Source organism: Athene noctua, chromosome 1, assembly GCF_965140245.1.
Source record: "Athene noctua chromosome 1, bAthNoc1.hap1.1, whole genome shotgun sequence".
NCBI classification, from domain to species: domain Eukaryota; kingdom Metazoa; phylum Chordata; class Aves; order Strigiformes; family Strigidae; genus Athene; species Athene noctua.
Window position 1 is genome coordinate 264,231,474 of NC_134037.1, and position 23,698 is coordinate 264,255,171.

Below are 23,698 nucleotides of genomic sequence, written 5' to 3' on the forward strand. Positions count from 1 at the left end.
GTGAGGTGCACCCAAAATCCAGGAAGTGCAGGATGGGAAGTATCCTGTGAGGGATCTGAGGATTGTCTCCATAAACATTGCTGTGTTGGTTTATGGAATTATTTTTAGAAAGAGTGGTCCGAGAGTGGAAGAGGCTGCCCAGGGAGGGGGGAGTCCCCATCCCTGGGGGGGTTTCAGGGCCGTTGGGATGAGCTGTGCGGGATGTGGGGTAGGGGAGAACTTTGTAGAGTCGGGCTGAGGGTTGGACTCGATGACCCCGAGGGGCTTTTCCAACCTGAAGGGTTCTGGGATTCTGTGGAGACAGGGAGGGAGGAGGAGGAGGAGGAGGAGAAGAACTCACTGGCTGGGATCTGGGAAGATGATGTCTTGGAGGAGAGGAGGAGGAAGGTGCTGGGGAGGAGCTCAGAGGGCTCAGTCCAAGATGGGAGTACTGGTTTTTTGCATTTCTTGCTGCCAAGGGCAGAGTCAGGCGTGCCAAGGGCTGTGCCAAGGCCTAATTCAGGTTTCGACCTGACACGAGGCAGTGGCAGCCTCAGCACCACCGTCGGGAACTGCAGGGCCCTGGAATGGCCGGGGCTAGAAAAGGCCCAGAAAATATGCTATTTTGGCCAAAGCAATGAGCTGAAGGGGTGCGGGAAGGGAAAAGAGAGACGTGCTTGCAGCTGGCCTGCTAGATGGGTTATGGTAGGGGCTGACACCGTAGGAGTAGAAAATAGATAAAAATAAAGCCGTGGTGATGCTTCAGTACAAAGAGGAGTTAGGAGTAGCGGTGTAAATGTAAGATATAAAATACTGTGCCCTGACAAAGACAAGAGGCAAAGGGAAGGAATAAAGTAGAGAATTGCGGCGGGAGCAATATAAATTTTTCAAGCAAACAAGGATCAGGAGGTCAGCCCAGGAGATGGCATCCTTTGAAGGAGCCTGGGGAGCCTCGTGTAGCCCCAGGCGCAGTGAAACAAATGCCATGAATTAGCTGCCGTCAGGTAATTCCTGCTCGCTGGGACCCCCCCTCACCTCCGCTGGGACCCCCCCTCACCTCCGTATGGCGTCGTGGGAGCGGGCGGCGGCGATGCTGGGGAAGGGGGTGGCAGCTCTCCCCGGTCAGCCGGGTCCTATCACTCGGCGAAAAGGAGCCGCTTGAGTGGGAGAGGCAATGAACCACGGGCTGCTTTGGGTTGGAAGGGACCATAAAAATCACCTGATTCCACCCCCCTGCCCCAGGCAGGGCCACCTTCCACCAGCCCAGGTTGCCCAAAGCCCCGTCCAACCTGGCCTTGAACCCTTCCAGGGAGGGGGCAGCCACAGCTTCTCTGGGCAGCCTGTGCCAGGGCCTCACCCCCCTCACAGGGAACAATTTCTGCCTCAGATCTCATCTAAATCTCCCCTCTGACAGCTTAAACCTGTTACCCTCCATCCTATCCCTCCCTGCTGGTGACGAGTCCCTCCCCCCGTTCCCGCAGCCCCTTTCAGCCCTGGGGGGCCGCTCTAAGGTCTCCCCGGAGCCTTCTCTTCTCCAGCTGAACCCCCCCAACTCTCCCAGCCTGTCCTCACAGGGGGGCTCCAGCCCCCCCAGCATCTCCGTGGCTCCTCTGGCCCTTCTGGAGCAGGTCCGTGTCCTGTACAGGTTCGGTGCTTGTCGGCGCTGGCTGTGGCGGAGCTGCGGCGGCTCCTCCGCTCTGCCAGCCCCGAGAGGGGACACACGGTGTGGCCGTGCCACGGCACACGCGGCTTCGGTCATTCCCCAACACCAAGACCACGACAGACTCGCCCTTCACCTGTGCTTCCTTCTCCTGCATTAAGGAGAGGAAATTTCTCTGTTTTATAAGGATTCAGGATTTTGCTCCAAGAATTCCTTCTGCTTCCCATACAGCCACCTGGCTGTTGACTCTCCATGTCCAGCACCCCAGAAAACCACACAGAATGAGCAAATTCACCAATAATTTTGTTCTTTTCAATTTTTGTACACCTGAAGGACTGTGACATCAGACATGCCCGCAGGCACGAGTTGCTTGGAAATGCACCAAGCTGTACGTCAAAAATTACCGGTCACTTTTTCCAAAACATTTCTGTTGTCAGAAAGATTCTTTTGAATGATCTTGTAAATTTTTAAACCTCATTTAAAAAAACTCGTAGTGTCAAGAATTAATGAAGTTGGTTGTCGATACAGGAAAAGTATTTTCCTTGTGGCCTCTTCCCAAGCTTTGATTCCTCACCAGAGCCACCTGCCACTCATAATGCTTTGAACTGTTGCTCTTAAAAAGGCTAAAGGAGATGAAAATAGGTCTTGGACAGCTGGGTCGGGACGCTCGGACACTGTTTAGAAAAGCAGGGGTGGTGCCTTTTTGCCTGCCCGTGGCTGGTCCTGCAGATTCTGGTGGTTAAAGCACTGGGCAAAGTAATTACTCGGCAGCCACCAAGCTCCATGTTGCCAAATTGTTGCTTATTAAGCTGATTTGGGGATACCTGGGGTGCGATAGATGTCACAAAGAATATAGAACTGGATTTGTCTGCGGCAAAGAGCCGTGGCTGCCTGCTGAGCTACCTGAGCTTCGTTCCCGGCATCCAGGGATCATCTCACACGTGTTTTTGTTGCTTCCTCCTAGGTCGCCAAGTTTATCGGCTCTCCCCCTGGCTACGTGGGCCACGAGGAGGGCGGGCAGCTCACCAAAAAGCTGAGGCAGTGTCCAAATGCTGTGGTGCTCTTCGACGAAGTTGACAAAGCCCACCCAGACGTCCTCACCATCATGCTGCAGCTCTTCGATGAGGTAAATCCACGTTTTGGGGTCAGAATCTGCACAGGGGCCCTTGGGAAGGTGACAGTAAGTGGTGCGAGGGACAGTGGGTGTGGGAGATGTCCCGGACTGGAGCTGAAATGCTCCAGATTGATAGTCCCTGGCAAAAAAGTGTCAGCCAGCCTCTTCATTTTAACACCAGGAGACAGGATGATGCTGAGTTCTCCTGGTGGAATAAATGACATCTTTAGGCAAAGAAAAAGCCGGTGATGGGAGGGTTGGAAACTTGAGGAAGAAGCCTGGGAACTGGATTGTCCCGTGTCGCCAGGAAGGTGTGACAGTGAAGGCTGTGTCATGAGGATACTGCTAAGGAAAACCAGCTCAGTGTGGGAGTTGGTGAGGTGCTGGTCCTCAGCAGAAAGCAGGAGCAAGGAGAGGAGGCGGGAGGGCGACGGCCCTGTTTTGTGGGTGCCCTACACCCACCTCCCACTTCCACGGCATGGAGGAGCCAGCAGTGTGCCCAGGGGGCCAAGGAGGGCAACGGCATCCTGGCTTGTGTCAGCACTGGCGTGGCCAGCAGGGCCAGGGAAGGGATCTGAGCCCTGGGCTCGGCACTGGGGAGGCCGCCCCTCGATTCCTGGGTTCAGTTTTGGGCCCCTCACCCCAAAAAGGCCATTGAATGACTCGAGCGTGGCCAGAGAAGGGCAACGGAGCTGGGGCAGGGTCTGGAGCACAGGTCTGCTGGGGAGCGGCTGGGGGAACTGGGGGGGTTCAGTCTGGAGCAGAGGAGGCTGAGGGGAGACCTCCTGGCCCTCTGCAACTCCCTGCCAGGAGGGGGCAGAGAGGGGGGATGAGTCTCTGGAGCCAAGGCCCCAGCGCCAGGCCCCGAGGGAATGGCCTCAAGCTGCCCAGGGCAGGGTCAGGCTGGCTCTGAGGAAGGATTTCTGTGCAGAAGGGGCTGTTGGGCGTTGGAATGGGCTGCCCAGGGCAGGGGGGAGTCCCCGGGATCCCTGGAGGGGTTGAAGAGTCGGGCTGAGCCAGCGCTGAGGGATCTGGGGGAGTTGGGAACGGTCAGGGGGAGGGTCATGGTTGGGCTGGAGGAGCTGCAAGGGATTTTCCAACCCACATGACTCTGGGATTCTGTGAAATCAGCTCCCAAGCCCCAGTAGTGGGTCAGGGTGTTGCAAGACGAGCAGGTAGCCTGGGGGCTTTGTAGTCCACCGGTATCGTAATTGATTGTTAATTGCTGTTTTTTACTTTGGGTTGGTTAATTTACGGCTTGTCAAGGTGGCATGAGGTTTGCCTCACACCTTTCCTCCACCAAATGTAGAATCACAGAATGGTTTGGGTTGAAAGGGACCTTAAAGATCATGTAATTCCTGCCCCACTGCCATGGACCAAACTCTGGAACTACTTAGGAGTCATCTGGGGCTGCTCCCCAGGACTTGAGCTGGCTCCAGAGGAAGCTGAACACTCTTGGATATGCCTGGGAGGAGGCCTGGAGAGCAACCAGGCATGGTCTAACTAACAACCTAGGAGGAGTCTACTGAGGACTTGAGCTGGCTCCTGAAGAAGCCAGATCACTCTTGGAGATGTCTGGGAAGAGGCTTGGAGAGCAACCGGGCATGGACCCGCCTTAACGCTCACAAAACTCCTCGGGCAGCGACTTTGGGGGAGCCTGGAGCTCCCAAACACATTGTGTTTGCTGGGGTAAGGTCCATGCTTGGTGCCTCTTTGAGAAAACTCCCCAGGAATGTGTTGGCCTCCTTTGAGACAGCTGAAGTCCCCAGTAGCAGCCCCAGCCCCCTCCAGTGTAGCTACTTGAGGAGTTTTATCCATGTTTAGAGGCAGATCCTGCCCGTGAGCTCCCCCGTGCTGCGGGTGTCTTCACACTGATCCCGCTGGCAGGGAGATGAGGGTAGATCCCTGCTGTCGGGGAAAAGGAGCACAAAATCTGTCCCTTTGGAGGCCGTTGCTGGCCTGCACAGGCAGCTGCCTGCTCTCTGGCACGAGCACCCCAGGCCCTGGGCCCCCACCCGTCACGTGGAAGCTTTTCAGTTTATTTTTAAGCTCCTTGGTCTCTCCTCAGAGGCAACCAAACTCGGGAGCAACATGCTGGAAGGTTTTGGTGGGGCTTTTTGTTGTTGTTGTTGTTGTTTTAAGGATTAATAATGCAATTTTTTCTTGCATAGATCATCGCAGCAGCAGCTAAATGTGAAATCAATTCCTGCACCACGCACTTGACAGGGCAATAACCCAAATGTTAATCTCAAGCACCCAACAAGGATTTGTGTCATTGTGCTGGGTTTCTGCTGCTGGAGACGTATCGAGGAAAGAAACTGCCTGGGGAGCTCCTTACTTTTGCCTTATTTTTCTCCCTTTTTGATTTTATTAATCAAGAGAACTAGTACTTTTGAAGGCTCCTGGGCTGGTCTGGGAGGAGGAGGGTTGTTGCCGCAGCAGCTGGCTGTGGCGTAGCATGGTGCTGGCCTGCCCTGGTGTGGTTTGCCGGGCGATGCCGCGGGTGTGAGGGATATTCTCTCTTGCCTCTTGGTTGTCACGGCCTCTCCATTGCTCAGTTCACCCCTTTACAGCCATAACCTGGTTATTTCTGCACCGTTTTTTCAGCTTGGCTTGCTTTGGGTCAGGCTCTTAAGCAGCCTCTGCTTGCCCATGCTGCTTTTAAAGCCCCCCCTGAGCCCTCCCTGCCTTCCCAGGGGGGAAAAACAGGCCCCGGGTGTTACAGAATCCCAGAATCATCGAGATTGGAAAAGACCTTGAAGATGATCTAGTCCAACCATTTGTTGCAGGGCAGACTGACAGACGGGAAGGGGAAGACCATTGACTGCAAAGACGCCATCTTCATCATGACCTCCAACGTGGGGAGCGATGAGATCGCCCAGCACGCCCTGCAGCTCCGGCAAGAGGCCGCGGAGATGAGCAAGAAAAGGATCGCAGAAAACTTAGGTACTGCTCTTTCAGCTTCATGCTTCAAATCCCTAAAGAACCCCCTTCTCCCTCTGCTTTGGGCTTGATCTGTTCCAAAAATCCTCCTTATTGGAGATCACGTCTTTGGAAGAGGCTTTAGATCCCACCTCTCAGCCTTCCTCATCCTGTGCTTCCTCCCCTGGGTCTCCTCACCCTTTTTGTTCTCTCCAGACTCTCCCAAATGCTTCCTAGAAAAGACCGGGGTTGGTACAGGGGTTCATATTAAAGAGGAAAAGTTTTATTTCCTCACAGTCCCTCTGAAACGAACTGAGCTTAGTCAGTACCCAGTGCTGAGGGATCTGGGGGAGTTGGGAAGGGTCAGGGTGAGGTTCATGGTGGGACTGGAGGAGCTTCAAGGGCTTTTCCAACCGAGATGATTCTGGGATTCTGTGATTTTACTTCATCTTCAATGGGAGCCCTGCACCCACACATCAGCATCCTGTAGAAAATTTTCCCAAAATGTGAATTAGGTAATAAAAGGAGAATTGAGTAAAGTAAGGGCGGCCTCTAAGATCCCAACTAAGCTCCAACTGACAGCAACAGAGCCCCAATTTATGTGCAACCCCCCCCAGCGCCTTCACCAGCCGGTTGGTGATAACTCCGGTGGCACTGGGAGGCCCCAGTGGCTGGTAGGTCCCACGGACGGACGGACGGACGGATGGTGGTGCCTGCACCAGTCCCCCCTAGCTCTAAAATAGGCGTCAGTTTGCGCTCACAGACACGGGCACGGGCAGCAGAGGGGAAAACCATCTCCATCACGTGCTGCTGCGCCAGCGGGGAACCGGGGAGTCACGTCTGGTGGCTGCATCTCCCCCCTTCCCCTCACCGGTTGTAAAAAAAGACCACGGCTACACCGTATTTCCTCAAGCTCCATCCCGTGAGCTCTGCTCACCGGTGGAAGGGCTGGAGACACTGTGGCTTGTGGCGTGTGCTGCGGCCGTGCCCGGGAGACAACCGCAGCCACGGCTCCGCGGGAGCAGGAAAAAATGTTGCGTTTTGGCATCAAATATATTTTCCAGCTTCTTTCTCACTGTCTCTTCCTTTTTATTTTGAGAAGTGGATGCCAAAGCTGCCTTAATTCAGAATCTTTAAACTTCAATCAAACTAGGTAAAGGACAAAGCCTGCCTGCAACTGAACTTTCAAGAATAACATTTTAAAATGCCAAGCGCTTTTCTCCTAAATGAGGAAAGCATTGAATTTTAATTTCTAGACCTGCACAGCAGACAGCTGCAGTGAGTGAACGGCCGGAAAATGCATTTTGGCTCAGGAGCTCGCCCTCAATTGAGTTTCGTGGAGCTCCTCGCATTTTACTGACTCTTGGCGTGGAGCTGCTGGGGAAGGCAGCGGCCCGGAGGTCAGCGCGGGTGCCTGGGCGGGCAGATAAATGGAAAGATAAAGGGAAGGAGCCGCTTCCGCCGCATCTCTGCGAGATAGTGCAGGTGGCAAAACCTGAATGCCGGGGGCAGCTCTGTCTCCGCCGCCTCCTCCAGCTCTCCTCTTCCAGAGTGCGCTGCCAAACCCCTGGTGCTATCGAAACATTCTTGGGGGTCTTTTAGCAGAAAACAGAGAAGTGAAACAGGCCAAATCCTTCTAATCAAAGACACCCCCCAACTCCATTCAGACCCGTGGGGCCACTCTGTCTGTCTCCCCCACACTGTGCAGCAAAACCCCCACCCAGAACACCCCTAGGACACCCAAAGCACCCCCAGAACACACCCAGGACATTCCCAGGACACCCTCAGACCACCCAGGACACCTCCAGGATACCCTCAGGGCAACCCCAGAACACCCAGGGCACCCCCAGAACACGCCCAGGACATCCCCAGGACACCCCCAGGACAGCCAGAACACCCCCTGGACATCCCCAGGACACCCCAGGACACCCCCAGGACAGCCAGAACACCCTCTGGATATCCCCAGGACACCCTCAGGACACCCAGGGCACCCCCAGGCACCCCAGGCACCATTTTGGAGCTCACAGCTCCGCTTTCTTGCGCGCCAGCACCAGTGTCAGTCCGGTGAAGCCCCAGAGCCCCTTCTGCTGATGCTGGGGGTGCAGTGATCCTCGCCAAGGCTCCCAGCACCCAGCATGGGTCTTTCTGCAGCACCCTGCGTGTCGGGGTCCCATCCGGGTGTGAGGGATCTCCCGCTGAGCATCCCTGCGTTAAAAATAGCACGTGGAGTTAAATGCGTGAAGATGGAGGATGAACTGAGACGGTGAAGGCAAAGAGAAGAGGGGATTTGGGTGGCAAAGAGGTAAAACCCTGCGTCTGAACCCTCATCGTTGTTCGGAGCTGGGATTTGGGAGCCAGCCAGACCCTGGCTCCATCTGCAGTCAGCTGAGGGAAGTAGACTCCGGCCGCAAAGTCTGACCGGGGGGGATTTGCTGGTTGCTGAAGGCTCCGGGGACCCTCCCGCTGTGCCAGAGCTGCGGGAGCCTCCGCGGAGCAGCCCCGGGTGACAAGGTCCCCCTGGGTGACGGTGTCCCCTGGGTATGAGGGAATTAGCTCCAGCTCCCAGAGCCTGGCCGCCGGCTGGGGCACACCGAGGCCACGTGAGGATTCGTGTTGCCCAAAACCTCCGGAGGGCGGCTCCGGGGGGGTGCAGGGCATAAAGCGGGGGCAGAGCCTGTATGTAGGGTGCTCTTGGGCACCCAGCATGCACAGTGGGGTGGGGGGAGCAGCCACAGGAGACCCAGACCCCCTGTCTGGAGCCTGCAGCACAGGGACACCCCCCTGCCAAACCAAGCGTGGCTGGTGGCACCCGTGGAGGTTCTGGGTCTGTTCTAAAGCCCCCTCCAGACCCCCACCTTGCCCCCCCTGCCCAGCCACCGGCTCCTTGCCACACTGCTTGGCTCATCCCTCCTCCAGAAGCTTGTCCCCCCCGTAGCCACCAACACCCCTCATCCTCCTGTCTTTCAGACGACGTCCAGATGTCCAGCAAGATAACCATCTCCAAGCAGTTCAAAGAAAAGGTTATTCGCCCCATCTTGAAGGTAGGGATGATTTTTTTTTTCATGGCTTATGTTCCCCAAGCTTTGGTCACTCGATGCCGTACCCGCCGTTTTCCTCCCCCAGCTCTGAGACAGGTGACACGGTGTCATTTATTTTTTAACTTTCCAGCCACAAAGATGTCAGGTCAGAGCCCAACAGAAATAAATATCAGCTGCTTCTTCACTCCCCGTGCTCTTGTATTAGAGCGATGGTGTGAGACAATAAGGGGAATAGGGGGGGGGAAGTGCTGCCATGGTATATGGGGGGGTTCTCTGCTCTCCCGGGGGTCTGCTCAGCTCCTGGGGACCAGGAAAACCCGATGGCAGCAACAACACGGAGTTTCTTTAAGGTGGTTCTGGAGAGGGATTGAGTGACTCGAGCGTGGCCAGAGAAGGGCAACGGAGCTGGGGCAGGGTCTGGAGCACAGGTCTGCTGGGGAGCGGCTGGGGGCACTGGGGGGGTTCAGTCTGGAGCAGAGGAGGCTGAGGGGAGACCTCCTGGCCCTCTGCAACTCCCTGCCAGGAGGGGGCAGAGAGGGGGGATGAGTCTCTGGAGCCAAGGCCCCAGCGCCAGGCCCCGAGGGAATGGCCTCAAGCTGCCCAGGGCAGGGTCAGGCTGGCTCTGAGGAAGGATTTCTGTGCAGAAGGGGCTGTTGGGCGTTGGAATGGGCTGCCCAGGGCAGGGGGGAGTCCCCGGGATCCCTGGAGGGGTTGAAGAGTCGGGCTGAGCCAGCGCTGAGGGATCTGGGGGAGTTGGGAACGGTCAGGGGGAGGGTCATGGTGGGGCTGGAGGAGCTGCAAGGGATTTTCCAACCCGGATGATTCTGGGATTTTGTCACTGTCACTGACTGTCCCTGACCTCCCCCCCTTACCCCTGCAGGCTCACTTCCGACGGGACGAGTTCCTGGGGAGAATCAACGAGATTGTCTATTTTCTCCCTTTCTGCCACTCAGAGCTCATCCAGCTTGTCAACAAGGAGCTGAACTTCTGGGCCAAGAAGGTAAAAAAGCCCTCCCACGGCTTGCGAGGTAACTCTCAAGCGGTGCAGGAGCAGGAGGAATCCGTCCCTGCCGGAGCCTTCAGCCTCCTGATGTGGACACAGAGTGGATCCACATCGTTACAGGCTGAGGGGACCCTGCTGGGGGGGGGACACCTCTTGGGGCAGGGGGGGGGATGTTCTTCCTCTCTTGATCTGAGCTCTTTGGGGGGATAGATAGGAATTGGGGAGGGGGGGGGCGCTGGGGCTGGGGCCGCTCAGCCCCCCGCGGTGTGGAGGGATGGGGTGCCAGCGAAGGCATCAGTAACTCCTCCTCCTCCTCTTCCTCACGCGCCAGGCCAAGGCGAGGCACAACATCACCCTGCTGTGGGACAGGGAGGTGATGGACGTGCTGGCTGACGGCTACAACCTGCACTACGGCGCCCGCTCCATCAAACACGAGGTGACGGCACGGCCGGGCCGCGGGGGGGCCCGGGGCATCGCCCCCCGCCCTGCGCTGCCTGGTTGGGGGGCACGGGGGGGCTGGGGCTTGGCTCTGGGTCACACAAGGGGCTCCCCACAGCGCCCGGGGGAGCTGGCGGGGGTGTGCGGCACGGCCGGAACGCCACGGGGAGTAAAGGGGGGGGACGCATTTCTGATGGGGAATCGGATTGGATGATAAAAAGAGGAAGGAATAAGGGTGGCGGGGGGGGGGTTCTGATGAAAAATCAGAATAAAATAATAAGAAATTAATAAATAGTAAGGGTGGCAGGGGAGTTCTGGTGAAAAGTCAGAATAACCAATCAATAATAAATAGTAAGGGTGGCAGGGGGTTCTGATGAAAAAACAATAATTAATAATTTTTTAATAGTAAATAATAAATTTTTAAAAATAAATAATAAGGATGGCAGGGACTTCTGATGAAAAATCCGAGTAAATAATAATAAATCAATAGTAAAAAATAACAAATAATAAGGATGGCAGATGATTTCTGACAAAAGAATCAGAATAAATAATAATAATAATAAGGATGGCAGGGGGCTTCTGATGAAAAATCAATAATTAATAAATAAATAGTAAATAATAATTAATAATTAATAAGGATGGCAAGGGGTTTCTGGTGAAAAATCAGAATAAATAATAATCAATAATAAACAATAGTAAATAATAAGTGTGGCAGGGGGTTTCTGATGAAAAACCATTAAATAATAAATAATTAACAGTAAAAAATAATAAATAATAAGGGTGGCAGGGGATTTCTGGTGAAAAATCAGAATAAAGAATAAATATTCAATAGTAAATAGTGAATAATAAAGAATCAATAGTAAATAATCAATAATAGATAATAAATTGTAAGAGTGGCAGATTTCTGATAAAAATCAGAATAAATAATAATAACAGTAAATGATAGTAAATAGTACATAAATAATAATAATAAATAATAAGGGTGGCAGGGGATTTCTGATGAAAAATCAGAATAAATAATAATAAATAACAAATACCCCATAGCAAATGATAAATACTAATCACTAGTAAGTGGTCGGTCTGTAGTAATTATCATCTGGGGTGGCGGGGAGCTCGGAGGGAGCCCTGCCCTGCCCTGGCGGTTGGGCCGAGGGCCGTGTCCCCCCCGGCTGGCAGGAGCTGGGGACTGAGGGCCGTGTCCCCCCCGGCTGGCAGGAGCTGGGGACTGAGGGCCGTGTCCCCCCCCGGCTGGCAGGAGCTGGGGACTGAGGGCCGTGTCCCCCCCCGGCTGGCAGGAGCTGGGGACTGAGGGCCGTGTCCCCCCCGGCTGGCAGGAGCTGGGGACTGAGGGCCGTGTCCCCCCCCGGCTGGCAGGAGCTGGGGACTGAGGGCCGTGTCCCCCCCCGGCTGGCAGGAGCTGGGGACTGAGGGCCGTGTCCCCCCCGGCTGGCAGGAGCTGGGGACTGAGGGCCGTGTCCCCCCCCGGCTGGCAGGAGCTGGGGACTGAGGGCCGTGTCCCCCCCCGGCTGGCAGGAGCTGGGGACTGAGGGCCGTGTCCCCCCCCGGCTGGCAGGAGCTGGGGACTGAGGGCCGTGTCCCCCCCCGGCTGGCAGGAGCTGGGGACTGAGGGCCGTGTCCCCCCCCGGCTGGCAGGAGCTGGGGACTGAGGGCCGTGTCCCCCCCGGCTGGCAGGAGCTGGGGACTGAGGGCCGTGTCCCCCCCGGCTGGCAGGTGGAGCGGCGCGTGGTGAACCAGCTGGCAGCTGCCCACGAGCAGGACCTGCTGCCCCGCGGCTGCACCCTGCGCCTCGCCGTGGAGGGCTCCGACAAGCAGCTCCTGAAGAGCCCCGACAGCTCCTCCCCGGGCACCCAAAAACCCAACGCGCCCACCCTGCGCCTGGAGATCGTGGAGAAGGACAGCAAAGCCCGAAAGCTGGACATCCGAGCGCCGCTGAACCCCGAGAACATCGCTTACTTCTTGTAGGCCTCGGCCTGGTTTGGGGCGACCAGGTGCCGCGTTGAGCCTTCGGGCTCCTGGGAGCGGGGGGAAGGAGGTGTTGGGGCTTTCTAAAAAACAGCAAAAAAGCAGATTTCAGCCCATACTGGAGCCGGGTGGGATTTGTCAGCCCTAAAGAAGCACCTGGGGGGGGTAGGACAGGGCCTGGCTGTGCCACAGGTTGATTTAAAAACCCACCAAGAACTCTGAGTCTGTATTTTGCCCGTTTTTCTTGTTATTTATTGCAATAAACGCGGCGTGCACATACCCCCCGTCTGCATCTGCTGTGGGGGGAGCCGGGGGGGGTTGCCCATGGGCAGGATGCTGGGAGCCCTCACCAGCACCCCCACATCTCCCCGCTGCTTTGCTTCTGACCCTGCGTCCAGGAAATACTTAAAACCAGGCTTAACCCCGGTGTCAGAGCTGGAGAAGGGCCCTGGCCCAGACAAACGCCGGCGGGTGGCTCCCACCAGGAAAAATTGGATTTTTTCCGTCGTGGTTGGAGGTTTCCTGCACTCTGCAGGGACGGATCCTGCTCCACCGAAGGGGAAAAAAATCCTCCTGGTTTCTGCGTTTTTCTTTGAGCAACCAGCTCCAAGCTTGCCAGGGTTTGGGGGGCACACGTGGCCCAGCAAAGTGAAGTCCCCTCCTTGCCCCAGAGCCCCTGCAGGGTTGTTTTTTTTGCCGCTGGCGCGTTTTTGAGGGGATCTGTGACAGTTTAGGGGAGCTGCCTTCACCACCTTCTCCAGCCCTGGCGGCGTTTCCTGCTGTTGGGGCTCGATTCTGTGACGCTGCCTGCGAAGAGGGGGGAGGAAGGCTGGAAAAATGGGGGGAAAAACTGCCAAAATGGAGCCGCCCCGTGCCCGTGGTCCCCTCTCGACCCCCCTCCTCACCCCGAGTTGGCAGGGTTTGGGGAGGGGGCATCCCCCAAAAACACCGGGGTGTCTCAGGGCAGCGAGAGGCCTCCCCAAAGCTGCCATCCCCTCCCACAGCAACGAGAAACACCAATGGATGTGGGGGTTCAGCTCCCCCCGGCCAAGATCCGGCACCGCAGCGGCCCCGGTGCAGGACGGGCATCACCATGGGGCCAAATCGGGGTCCCCAGGGGCTCCCCGGGTGCCAGCCGGGCCCCAAAACTGGAGGGGGGGGGGGAATGCAGGGGAATAATGGGGCTGAAAAAGGCGGGTGGTAAAGTGGGGTACAGGAGGTGAGGGGCAGAGCCCAGGGGTTCACAGGAGTGCTGGGGGGTGCACAGAGGTGCTGGGGGTTCCCTGGGGCTGCCCAGGGGTGCACGGGATGGTACTGGGGAGTGCTGGGGGTTGCAGTGCAGGTGTCCCCCACCCCATGGCATGACACTGTCACCCCCACTCCAACACCGCCGGGCTGGGGGCACCCAGTGACATGGCTCCCACTGGGGCGGGAATGGGATCGGGATCAGGATCGGGATCGGGGTCGGGGTCAGGGTCAGGGTCAGGGTCAGGCCTCTGGAGCTGCGGGACGCGGGGAGCCCATGGCCAGGTGAGCCGTGCCGTGCCGTGCCGTGCCACACTGAGCCGTGCCGCGCCGTGGGCCGTGCCCCCTTCTGCTCTGCCACGCCATTCTGGGCCACACTGCCCCCATCTCCGCCACGCTTGGCTGTGCTGTACCATGCTGGGCCATGCCAGGCTGTGCTGTGCCGTGCTATTCCATGCCATGCCGATCCCTGCTGTGCTGTACCGTGCCATGCCATGCCAGCCCATGCCATGCTGTGCCATGTTATACCATGCCATGCCACACTGTGTTACGCCATGCCTTGCCATGCCATGCCGTGACATACCACAGCACGCCGTGCCATTCCATGCTGTGCCATGCCGTGCCACCCCCCCCAGGGAGCTCAGCCACAAGGGTCCCACCAGCAGGAGCGTCCCAGCCAGGGCAGCAACTGGGGGAGCACACGGGGCCCTCCCTGATCGTTTTATTTGTTTTTAATTGTGCTGGAGGCGCAGCGCCGGCGTCCTCCGAGCGCGCAGCAGCGGGTGAAAGGGCTCCCTCTGACAGATCAAATAAATGTGCCACCGCAGCCGGGCCGGGAACAATAAACGGGAGGCAGGATCCGGAGGGGAGAAACATCAGGCTGTGACGGGGGAAATTCAATTACCGGCAGCCTTCAGCCCCGTGCCGGGCTCCTAATTCGATTAGGGGCAGGCGAGCTCCAGCGAGCGGAGGGGCCTCGGTGCAGCCCCAGCTCGGGGCTTTGTCACCGGGAACAAAGCGGCGGCGGCCGGAGGCCTCCGGCACCGTTGGGCCCGTCCCGTGGCGGTGAGGCCGTGACCCCCCCCCCAGCAGCAGTGCAAAACCTGGGGGTCCCCCGTGAGGGTGCCACAGCCTGGAGGGGATGAGAACGACGCTGCCACGAGCTGCGCCTGGTCAATGGCCCGACAAAGCTGGGACTTGAGCTGTGCAGGGGACATGGGTGGTGCCCAAAGAGGGTCCCGTCACAGGGGGGGTCCCGTCAGAGCAGGGAGGTCCCCATAGCTCCTCCAGCTCCAGAAGGGCTCTGGCCCACCCAGGCCCTCAAGTCATGGGTGGCCCCTGGTGCCCGGTGGGACGGAGGGTCCCTGTCCCTGGGTGCTCGAGGGCAGCGGGATGGGGGGGTCCCTGTCCCCGGCTCCTCTGCTGTGCCCAGCCCTCCCTGTTGCCACCCGTTTCATAGAGGGGGGTGTGTCAGCCTGTGCCCCCAACCCATCAGGTGATGCTGGGGACAGCTGGATGTCCCACTAAAATCAGGACATGTCCCCCACACCTGCACCCCAGCTCCCACCAGAGCCACGGGGATGTGGGGGGGTCTCCCTGCCACTGTCCCCCACCCCAGGCCAGGCAGGGCCGGGGTGCCCCAACTCCCCTCCCATCCCACTCCCCCCCACCTCCCCGCCTTGTCCCACTCCCTCTCCTCTCCCCTTTCATCCCCCTCACCCTCACACCCCCCCCGCCCCGTTCTGCCCCTGGCTCTGGGTAGCAATAGCAGCAGCTCCTTGCGTGGCAGATTGCTGCCTAATTAGTTTAGAGGGAAAACTTAATTGAATTAACTTTTTCACAACTCCAGCAGCCTGACAGTCGGGGCTCTCGCTCAGCCGCCAGCCTCCAGCTCCGTGATCTAATTAACTTGTTTAGCAACCTGCCCGCTCGGCCGGCGCAGCTGGGGTGGGGAGCACCCACCCCCCCCCACCTCTGCCCGCACCCACGGGTGTCCCCGGGGTCCCAGCGGGGAACCGCAGCTGGACCCAGAGAGGGGAGCCCGGGCAGGAGTGGAGGGACCGGCTTTGCCCGGCGGGCTGCGGGGCGGGATGCGGGGCAGGAGCTGGGGCAGAATGTGGGGCAGGAGTGGAGCAGGAGATAGAGCAGGAGGTGGGGCAGGAGGTGGGGTGGGATGTGGGGCAGATGAAGCAGAACATGAGGCAAGATGTGGGGCAGGACAGGCCCAGCGCCCCAGCCCCGGGCAGAGCCGAGCCCCAGGACCTGGGCAGGGTCCGGCCTTCCCCCGCGCCCCCCCCGCCCCGGGGTGCCCGCTGGGAGGGCAGGACCCCCCCTTCCCCCGGAGTGGGGGGGCACAAAGCCCTTAGCCCGGAGTAATTAGACTTTTAAATCCTCTTTAGCGAAAGTGTTTGTCTTGAAATGTCCCAAATCCTCCCCAGATCCCGCCCTCCCGCACCCCCCCGGTGCCGCTGAAAAGGGGCAAAGCCTTTACCTCGGCCTCGGCCGGGTGGGGGGGGCCCAGCGGGGGGGGATGAGGAGCTTTGAAATTCATCCAGGCTGCAAATTGAGGGGTTGGGGGGGGGGCAAAGGGCAGAGCCCCCCAGGGAGGGGAGGGGGATGATGAGCTTCCCCCCACAACCCCCCGGCAGCCCCCCTGCTCCCCCCCGCGCACCCATGGGTGGGGGTGTGTCCTTGCTGCCCCCCCCGTGTCCCCCCCAACCCTGCACGCGGGTCCCAGGGGACGGTGGGCCCGTTGCGGCGCTGGGAGACACTGGGAGAGCCTGGCGGGGGGGGGGGGGTGACCCATTAGGGACAATCTGCTGCCTGTCGTGTGCCCCCCCCCCGCCACCTGGCTGCCACCTTGCGGGAGGGGGGGCGGCCACCCCCTTGGGGGTCGGTTTGGGGTGCCCAGTGCCTCCCCACCCCGGGGTCCTCCCGCGCGCACCCCCACATCCCCGTGGGGTATAAAGGAGCCCCCACCCCCAGCCCCGCCCCCGCGGGACCCCTGAGAGGGGCTGGGGGGGGGGGGGGCTGCGGTCCCTGGGGCACGGCGGCTGCGCTGGTGGGGGGGGGCGGCTCTGCCGGGGGGAGGGACGGGACTGACCCCATGGGTGGGTGCCTCCGGGCCCCCCCCGTGCTGCTGTGGGGTGTCTGGGGGGAAGGATGGATCTGGGGGGCTAAGGGGGGGGGGGGGGCACAGCAGGATGGGGTGGGGATGGGGATGAAGATGAAGATGAGGATGGAATTGGGATGGAGTGGGGATGAGGATGGGGATGAAGATGAGGGTGGGGCTGGGGCTGAAGATGGAATTGAGATGGGGATGAGGGTGGAATTGGCATGGGGATGGGGTTGAGGATGAAGATGAGGATGAGGATGAGGATTGAATTGGCATGGGGATGGAGTTGAGGATGAAGATGAGGATGAGGATGAGGAGGATGAGGATGAGGATGAGGATGAAGATGAGGATTGAATTGGCATGGGGATGGGGCTGAGGATGAAGATGAGGATGAGGAGGATGAGGATGCAGCTGGGGTTGAGCATGAGGATGGGATCGGGATGGGGCTGAGGATGATGGTGAGGATGAAGATGAGGACGGGGCTGGGGCTGAGGATGAGGCCGGGGCCGGGGCCGCTGGTGCTGTATCCCGGGGGGGCGCGGGCGGGGGGGCCCTACCGCGGGGCCGGGACACCGGCAGAGACCGAGGGGCCGCCCCGACGTACGCGGCTGCCGGGACCGGAGCGGGGCGGGGGGCGGGGGGGGGTGGTTCGGGCGCCCACGAAGGGTTAAGGGCGGGGAGGGGGGGGGGCGGGGGGGTGTCATCGGCTCCGCCCGCTCCTGCTGCGCCCGCCGGCCCCGGGAGATATTGTCATGCAAAAGCCCCCGGCGAGCGCAGCCTTTGTCCGCCGCTCCCCCCGCCGGTATATTTACGGGGCGCGGCGGCCCGGGGCGGGCTGGGGCGGCGGATGGCGGGGGCGGGCCGGGGGCCGGCGGGCAGGAGGCGACGGTGACGGGCGGGCGGTAGCCGGGGCCGCTCCATGTTCGCCATGGACTACTCCTACCTCAACTCCTACGACTCCTGCGTGGCCGCCATGGAGGCGTCCGCCTACGAGTTCAGCCCCTGCAGCCAGGCCGGGTCCTTCCAGTACAGCCCCATGCGGGGGGGGTTCCCCGCCGGGCCCGCCTGCCCCCCCCTCGCCTCCGCCAACTGCGCCCTGGGCGCGCTGCGCGACCACCAGCCCTCGCCCTACTCGGCAGGTAACGGAACCGGACAGCCCCGACCCCCCTCCCCGCCCCTCCCCGCCTCTCCCCGGTCCCGCTCCCAAAGCCGGGGGGACCCCCCCGAGCGGCCGCGGGACGGACGGCGGGGAGCGGCCGCCGACGTCGGTGCCCGTCCGTGCCGCCGATTCCCGGTGCCGTCGGTCCCCGGTGCTACCGATTCCCGCTGCCGTCGGAGTTCGGTGCCGTCGGTTCTCGCTGCCGCCGGTACCCGATGTCGCCGGTACTCGGTGCCGCCGGTGACCGATATCGCCGGTTCCCGCTGCCGCCGGTGCTCGGTACCGTCAGGTCTCGATGCCGTCGGTTCCCGGTGCCGTCAGTGCCCGATATCGCCGGTTCCCGATACTGCCGGTTCCCGGTGCCGTCAGGGCCCGTTGCCGTCTGTTCCCGGTGCCGTCGGTGCCCGATATCGCGGGTACTCGGTGCCGTCGATGCCCGTTATCGCCGGTTCCCGCTGCCGTCTGTGCCCGGTATCGTCAGGGCTCGGTGCCGTCAGTTCCCGGTGCCGTCGGTTCCCGATACCGCCGGTACTCGGTGCCGTCGTTGACCGCTGCCGTCGATACCGTCAGGGCTCGATGCCATCGGTAACCGTTGCCGTCGGGTCCCCGGTACCAGCCGTCGCCGGTGCCCGGTGCCGTCGGTGGCCGCTGACTCCGGTTCCCCGTGCCGCCGGTGCTCGGTGCGATCGGTCCCCGGTGCCGCCGGTGCTCGCAGCCCCGGCACGGCCGCCCCCGCCGCCCCCCGGTCCCGGGGCCGCCCCCGCCAGCGCGACCGTGGAGCCCCCGAGGTCCCGGGCCCTGCCGCGGCCCCGGAGCGGGGCTGAGGGGGGGTCACCGCCGCCGCCCCCCCTCTCCCGGCACCGTTTTCGTTGCCGCCGCGGACGCGCTGCCCGCGGATGCGCCGATAACGAAGGAGCCGCCGGACGGTACCGGCCGCCCCCGCCGAGCCCCGGCCCCGGTGCCGAGCCCCCCGCCCCGGTCCCCGCTCCCCCCCCGGCCCCGCTCCCACCGCCCGGGGCCCCGCGTCCCGCCGAGGGGGCGGCGGCGGCAACGAACTACCGGGACCGGCGGCGCGGGGGGGGCAGCGCCCGAGATCCGCGGCCACCCTGCCTGCCCTGCCTGCCCTGCCTGCCCTGCCTGCCCTGCCCGCTCCATCCCTGCCCGCTCCATCCCTGCCCGCTCATCCCTGCCCGCTCATCCCTGCCCGCTCCATCCCTGCCCGCTCATCCCTGCCCGACCCATCCCTGCCCGCTCATCCCTGCCCGCTCATCCCTGCCCGCTCCATCCCTGCCCGCTCCATCCCTGCCCGCTCATCCCTGCCCGCTCATCCCTGCCCGCTCCATCCCTGCCCGCTCCATCCCTGCCCGCTCATCCCTGCCCGCTCATCCCTGCCCGCTCCATCCCTGCCCGACCCATCCCTGCCCGCTCATCCCTGCCCGCTCCATCCCTGCCCGCTCATCCCTGCCCGCTCATCCCTGCCCGCTCCATCCCTGCCCGCTCCATCCCTGCCCGCTCATCCCTGCCCGCTCATCCCTGCCCGCTCATCCCTGCCCGCTCCATCCCTGCCCGACCCATCCCTGCCCGCTCCATCCCTGCCCGCTCCATCCCTGCCCGCTCATCCCTGCCCGCTCCATCCCTGCCCGACCCATCCCTGCCCGCTCCATCCCTGCCCGCTCATCCCTGCCCGCTCCATCCCTGCCCGCTCATCCCTGCCCGACCCATCCCTGCCCGCTCCATCCCTGCCCGACCCATCCCTGCCCGCTCATCCCTGCCCGACCCATCCCTGCCCGACCCATCCCTGCCCGACCCATCCCTGCCCGCTCATCCCTGCCCGACCCATCCCTGCCCGCTCATCCCTGCCCGCTCCATCCCTGCCCGACCCATCCCTGCCCGACCCATCCCTGCCCGCTCATCCCTGCCCGCTCATCCCTGCCCGCTCCATCCCTGCCCGCTCATCCCTGCCCGACCCATCCCTGCCCGCTCCATCCCTGCCCGACCCATCCCTGCCCGCTCATCCCTGCCCGCTCATCCCTGCCCGCTCCATCCCTTTCCTCCCCCCCCCCGCCCTCCTCTCCTGCCTGCCCCTTGCCCTCCGTGTCCCTGCGGCCTTACCCACTGCTCCAAACCCGCTCACCCCCCCAACTTTCTCCTTCCCCCCCCAAGTGCCCTACAAATTCTTCTCGGACCCGTCGGGGATCAACGAGAAGCGGAAGCAGCGCCGGATCCGCACGACCTTCACCAGCTCCCAGCTGAAGGAGCTCGAGAGGGTCTTCGCCGAGACCCACTACCCCGACATCTACACGCGCGAGGAGCTGGCCCTCAAAATCGACCTCACCGAGGCCCGGGTGCAGGTGAGCTGCTGGGGGCCCCCCCGGGGGGTGTTGGGGTAGGGGGGGTGTCTGCTCCCCTCAGGTCAGGTCCAGCGGCTGCGCCCCGGCCTTGAGACCCCGACGCTTTGGTGCCCAGCTGTCGGGGAGGTGATGGGGGGGAGGGAGTGCGGGACCCCCCCACATACACTGTGGTGAGGCGATGGGGTGTGGCAGTGCCTGCTCTGCTTGGGCGGGGGGGGACAGGACGACTCGGAGGAATCCCCCTGGAGGACCAGCAAAGATTTGGGAGGGGAGGGGGGGGGTGGTTCGAGACACATCCCCCCGATACGCAGCAGCAAGGATTTAGGAGGGCCCCAAATGGGGGGGGGGGCAGGTCGTGGGGGTTCAGAGAGAGGCTGTGGGGGGTGAGGAGAGACCCCTTTAGTGGCAGAGACGCCCCCCCTCTCTCAGTGCAGAGCCCCCCTTTGATGGCGCAGACTCCCCCTTTGGTGGTGCAGACCCCTCTCTGTCAGTGCAGACCCCCCCTTTGGTGATGCAGACCCCCCGTTTTTCAGTGCAGACCCCCCCCCCTCTTCATCAGCACCTCCACCCCTGTGAGGGTCCCGGTGTGGCCCCCCCAGAGAGGGGGACATTGCTCCAGGGTAGTCAATGGGGAGGGTGATGTCCCACAGCAGGAGGGGAACCCCCCCATGACCCCCCCAACCCAGCCATGGGATGTGCGGGGGGCGTGTGGGGGGGTCCCCTTTGGGTTTGGATGGAAACTGTGTGCTCTGGGGCAGGTTCTGCCCCCCCAGTGTGGGGCCTGGGCACCAGCGGGGGGGGGAGGGTGTCACTTTGTCAGCACCCAGGGGACAAATAAGGGTCCCCCATTCCCACAGGGCTCGGTGGGTGTCACTGGGTGGTGGGGGGCTGTGCCGGGACGTGGGGGGCCATGCAGGGATGAGGGGGGGGCGATCGGGACTGGAGCACCCAGCACAGGCTCTGGGTTTGCTCTTGGGGGGTGTGGGGGGGGTTTGCCTGTTGTCCCCCCAAGCCGGGGTGACCCACAGCTCGGTGACGTGGGGACAGTTTGGGAGGGATCGTCCTGGGGGCCTCAGCCTGGCCCCCCCCCCCTCAGTTGGGGGGGGATTCCAGCCTGCCCAGCGGACCTCAAGAGTAGGGGGGGACACCCACAGGGCTGTGGGGTCCCAGCCCCAAAGATGGGGGGGCCCAGAGGGTCATGGGGTTCTTGTTGCAAAGATGGGGGGCCCACGGAGCCGTGGGGTCCTTGTCCCGAGGATGGGGGGGCCCACAGGGAGCCCGGGGTGGGCACAGGCTGTACGCTGCGGGGCCAGTTTTCAAATATATTTAAATCTATTTAAACATATTAAGACCCCCCCCAGCCGCGTGCTACCAGGGAAAACCCTTCACCCGTGGGAGCGGGGATGTCGCAGGGAGCACCCCGGGGTGCCCCAACCCCCCCCGCGGCTCTGCCATCCCTCCAGGTGTGGTTCCAGAACCGCCGAGCCAAATTCCGCAAACAGGAGCGAGCGGCCAACGCCAAGGGGGGGGGCGGCCCCGCCGGCCCCTCCGCCAAAAAGCCCGAACCGCGCTCCTCCTCGGAAGACGACGAGTCCAAGGAATCCAACTGCAGCCCGACGCCCGACAGCACCGCGTCCCTGCCCGCCGCCGGCAGCCTCGGCAGCCCCGGGAGCAGCCTGAGCCCCAGCCCCGGCGCGGGGCCGCCCCTGGGACCCGGCCCCCCCCCCGCGCAGCCCCTCAAGGCGCCGCTCTGGCCCGGGGTGAGCCCCGGCGGCGGCGGCGCCGCGGAGCTGCTCAAGGCCTGGCAGCCCGAGGGCGGGCCCGGGCCCTTCTCCGGCGTCCTCTCCTCCTTCCACCGGAAGCCCAACGCCCTCAAGACAAACCTCTTCTGATCACCCCCAGCGCCAGCTGCCCCCCAAAACCCACCCCACACCCCTACCCCCCCTCTCTTCCCAGCGCCCCCCCCCGCCAGCCGGGATGCTCCGGCAGCCGGTGGGGAGATGGATCGGGGTGGGGGATGGACCCCCCCATCCTGTGCCCAACGCTGCTCCTTGCAGGGGGGGTGTGAGACAGGGCCCCCCCCCACACACACACACACACTCCCAGACTCTGGGGGCCCCCCCAGCACCACCCACCCGTGGGTGCTGTAGGACCTTGGGGGTGTAAAGTGGCGGGGACGGGGGGATCAGCCCCTCTGACACTTTTGGGGGACTCCCAGTGCGCCCCAAAAGCGGGGGGGGGGGGATACGGGGCTCTTCGCAGCAGCGTGGCGCCCCCCCCTAAGAGACACACCCCCCCCTCCATGGGCCGTGGCGCTGGGATGGGGGCGAGGAAGCACTTTAGGGTTGGGGGTTCTAGGGCGAGAAGCCGCGAGGGGGGGTGTGGCATTGAGACCCCCCCCCATCCAGCGCAGGGAGGGGGTGATGCCCCCCCCCAATCCTCCCTGCGGACATGACTTTGTCCCCCCCCAGCAGCACCCTGGGGTGCTGGGACTGGAGGGGAGGAGACAGGAGACACCCCACCTCCCCCCCCGACCAGGGGGTGCAGGGAGATTTTGCGGGGGGGGGGGAACCCAGGACGCTGCCACCATCCTGCTCCGCTGGGGCTGAGCCCCCCCCGAGCAGCCGGTGGGGCTCCCCCAGAGGATCCATGAGCCCCGGAGCAGCCGTGACCCCCCCGGAGCAGCCGTGACCCCCCGCCAGCCCTCGCCGCTGCACCGGGAGCGGGACGTGGGTGCTCCCACCCAGCGGGTGCAGTTGGCCCCCCCCCCCCCAACACCCCGGCGTGTCACCCCCCGGCAGTGGCCTTGGGGAGGACGGGGGGGCAGCTCGGGCCCTGGCACCCACCGCGCCGGGGTCCCCGCCCGTGTGTCTGTGCAGTGGTTGGACCCCCCCGTCCCCTCCCCGCCCTGCCGAGGGTCCCCCCCGCCCCGCCAAGGGCCCCCCCTCCCCATCCCGGCTGAGGTGGGTTTGGGGTTTCATCTTTTTTTCTTTTTTTTTTTTTCGTTTTTGGTTTTTGTTTGTTTGTTTTTTAACCGCTCTGTAATTTATTGACCCCCTTTGCAAACGACACTAATCCAAATAAAACTTAATTTATTGAAGATGCCGCCGGCTCCCTGCCCTGGCTGCACGCCCCCCCTCCCAAAAAAAAAAAAAAAAAAGTGGGGTGGGGGGGTACAAGTTGGAGCGGGGATGCACTGGTAACTCCCTGGGCCCCCCCTCTCCCCACCAGGACCCCCCCAGGTGATGCCGGGGGTGTCGCAGAGCCCAGGCCCGGCCCCTTTGGGGTGTTATGGGGGGGGGGGTGCCCCCCCGCGCGGCCCGGAAAGGTCCCGAGAGGCTGCAGGGTCTGGGGGTGACAACCCGGGGGACCCGGGGGGGGGTGATGGGAAGGTCCCCGGGGGCAAGGGGATGTGGGTGGGGAGAATCCCGGGGGGGGGGCCGGGGCTTTGCACCCCCCCAGGATAGGCAGGGAGGGGGCAGGGGGCTGCAGGGCAGTGCGGGCAGGGGGTGCGGGCAGGGAGTGTGGGCAGGGAGTGCGGGCAGGGGGTGCGGGCAGGGGGTGCGGGCAGGGCAGTGCGGGCAGGGCAGTGCAGGCAGGGAGTGCGGGCAGGGCAGTGCGGGCAGGGAGTGCGGGCAGGGAGTGCGGGCAGGGCAGTGCGGGCAGGGCAGTGCAGGCAGGGAGTGCGGGC

General features: G+C 62.3%; 2 protein-coding genes across 2 annotated transcripts in view; both read left to right on the forward strand.

Annotated features, from left to right (window-relative positions):
- Nucleotides 1–12,416, forward strand: part of CLPB (ClpB family mitochondrial disaggregase) — a 94,662-nt gene extending 82,246 nt beyond the window's left edge. Inside the window, exons 11-16 of the mRNA XM_074919441.1 lie at nt 2,604–2,765; nt 5,543–5,699; nt 8,643–8,716; nt 9,594–9,713; nt 10,048–10,152; nt 11,886–12,416. Coding sequence (XP_074775542.1) covers nt 2,604–2,765; nt 5,543–5,699; nt 8,643–8,716; nt 9,594–9,713; nt 10,048–10,152; nt 11,886–12,137 — 870 coding nt within the window. The 3' untranslated portion in view covers nt 12,138–12,416. The remainder of the gene's footprint in view (nt 1–2,603; nt 2,766–5,542; nt 5,700–8,642; nt 8,717–9,593; nt 9,714–10,047; nt 10,153–11,885) is intronic.
- Nucleotides 12,417–17,416: 5,000 nt separating this feature from the next.
- On the forward strand, nt 17,417–21,899 carry PHOX2A (paired like homeobox 2A). Its single transcript, XM_074933262.1, has 3 exons — nt 17,417–17,636; nt 19,820–20,007; nt 21,471–21,899. Exons 1-3 carry the CDS (start codon nt 17,417–17,419, stop codon nt 21,897–21,899), a joined length of 837 nt encoding a protein of 278 aa, XP_074789363.1.
- Nucleotides 21,900–23,698: the final 1,799 nt, after the last annotated feature.

Coding starts and splice junctions, on each gene's coding strand:
- PHOX2A (XM_074933262.1), top strand. CDS start 17,417: ATGTTCGCCATGGACTACTCCTACCTCAACTCCTACGACTCCTGCGTG. Junction 17,637..19,819: donor GCCCTCGCCCTACTCGGCAG/GTAACGGAACCG, acceptor TCCCCCCCCAAG/TGCCCTACAAATTCTTCTCG. Junction 20,008..21,470: donor TCACCGAGGCCCGGGTGCAG/GTGAGCTGCTGG, acceptor CCATCCCTCCAG/GTGTGGTTCCAGAACCGCCG.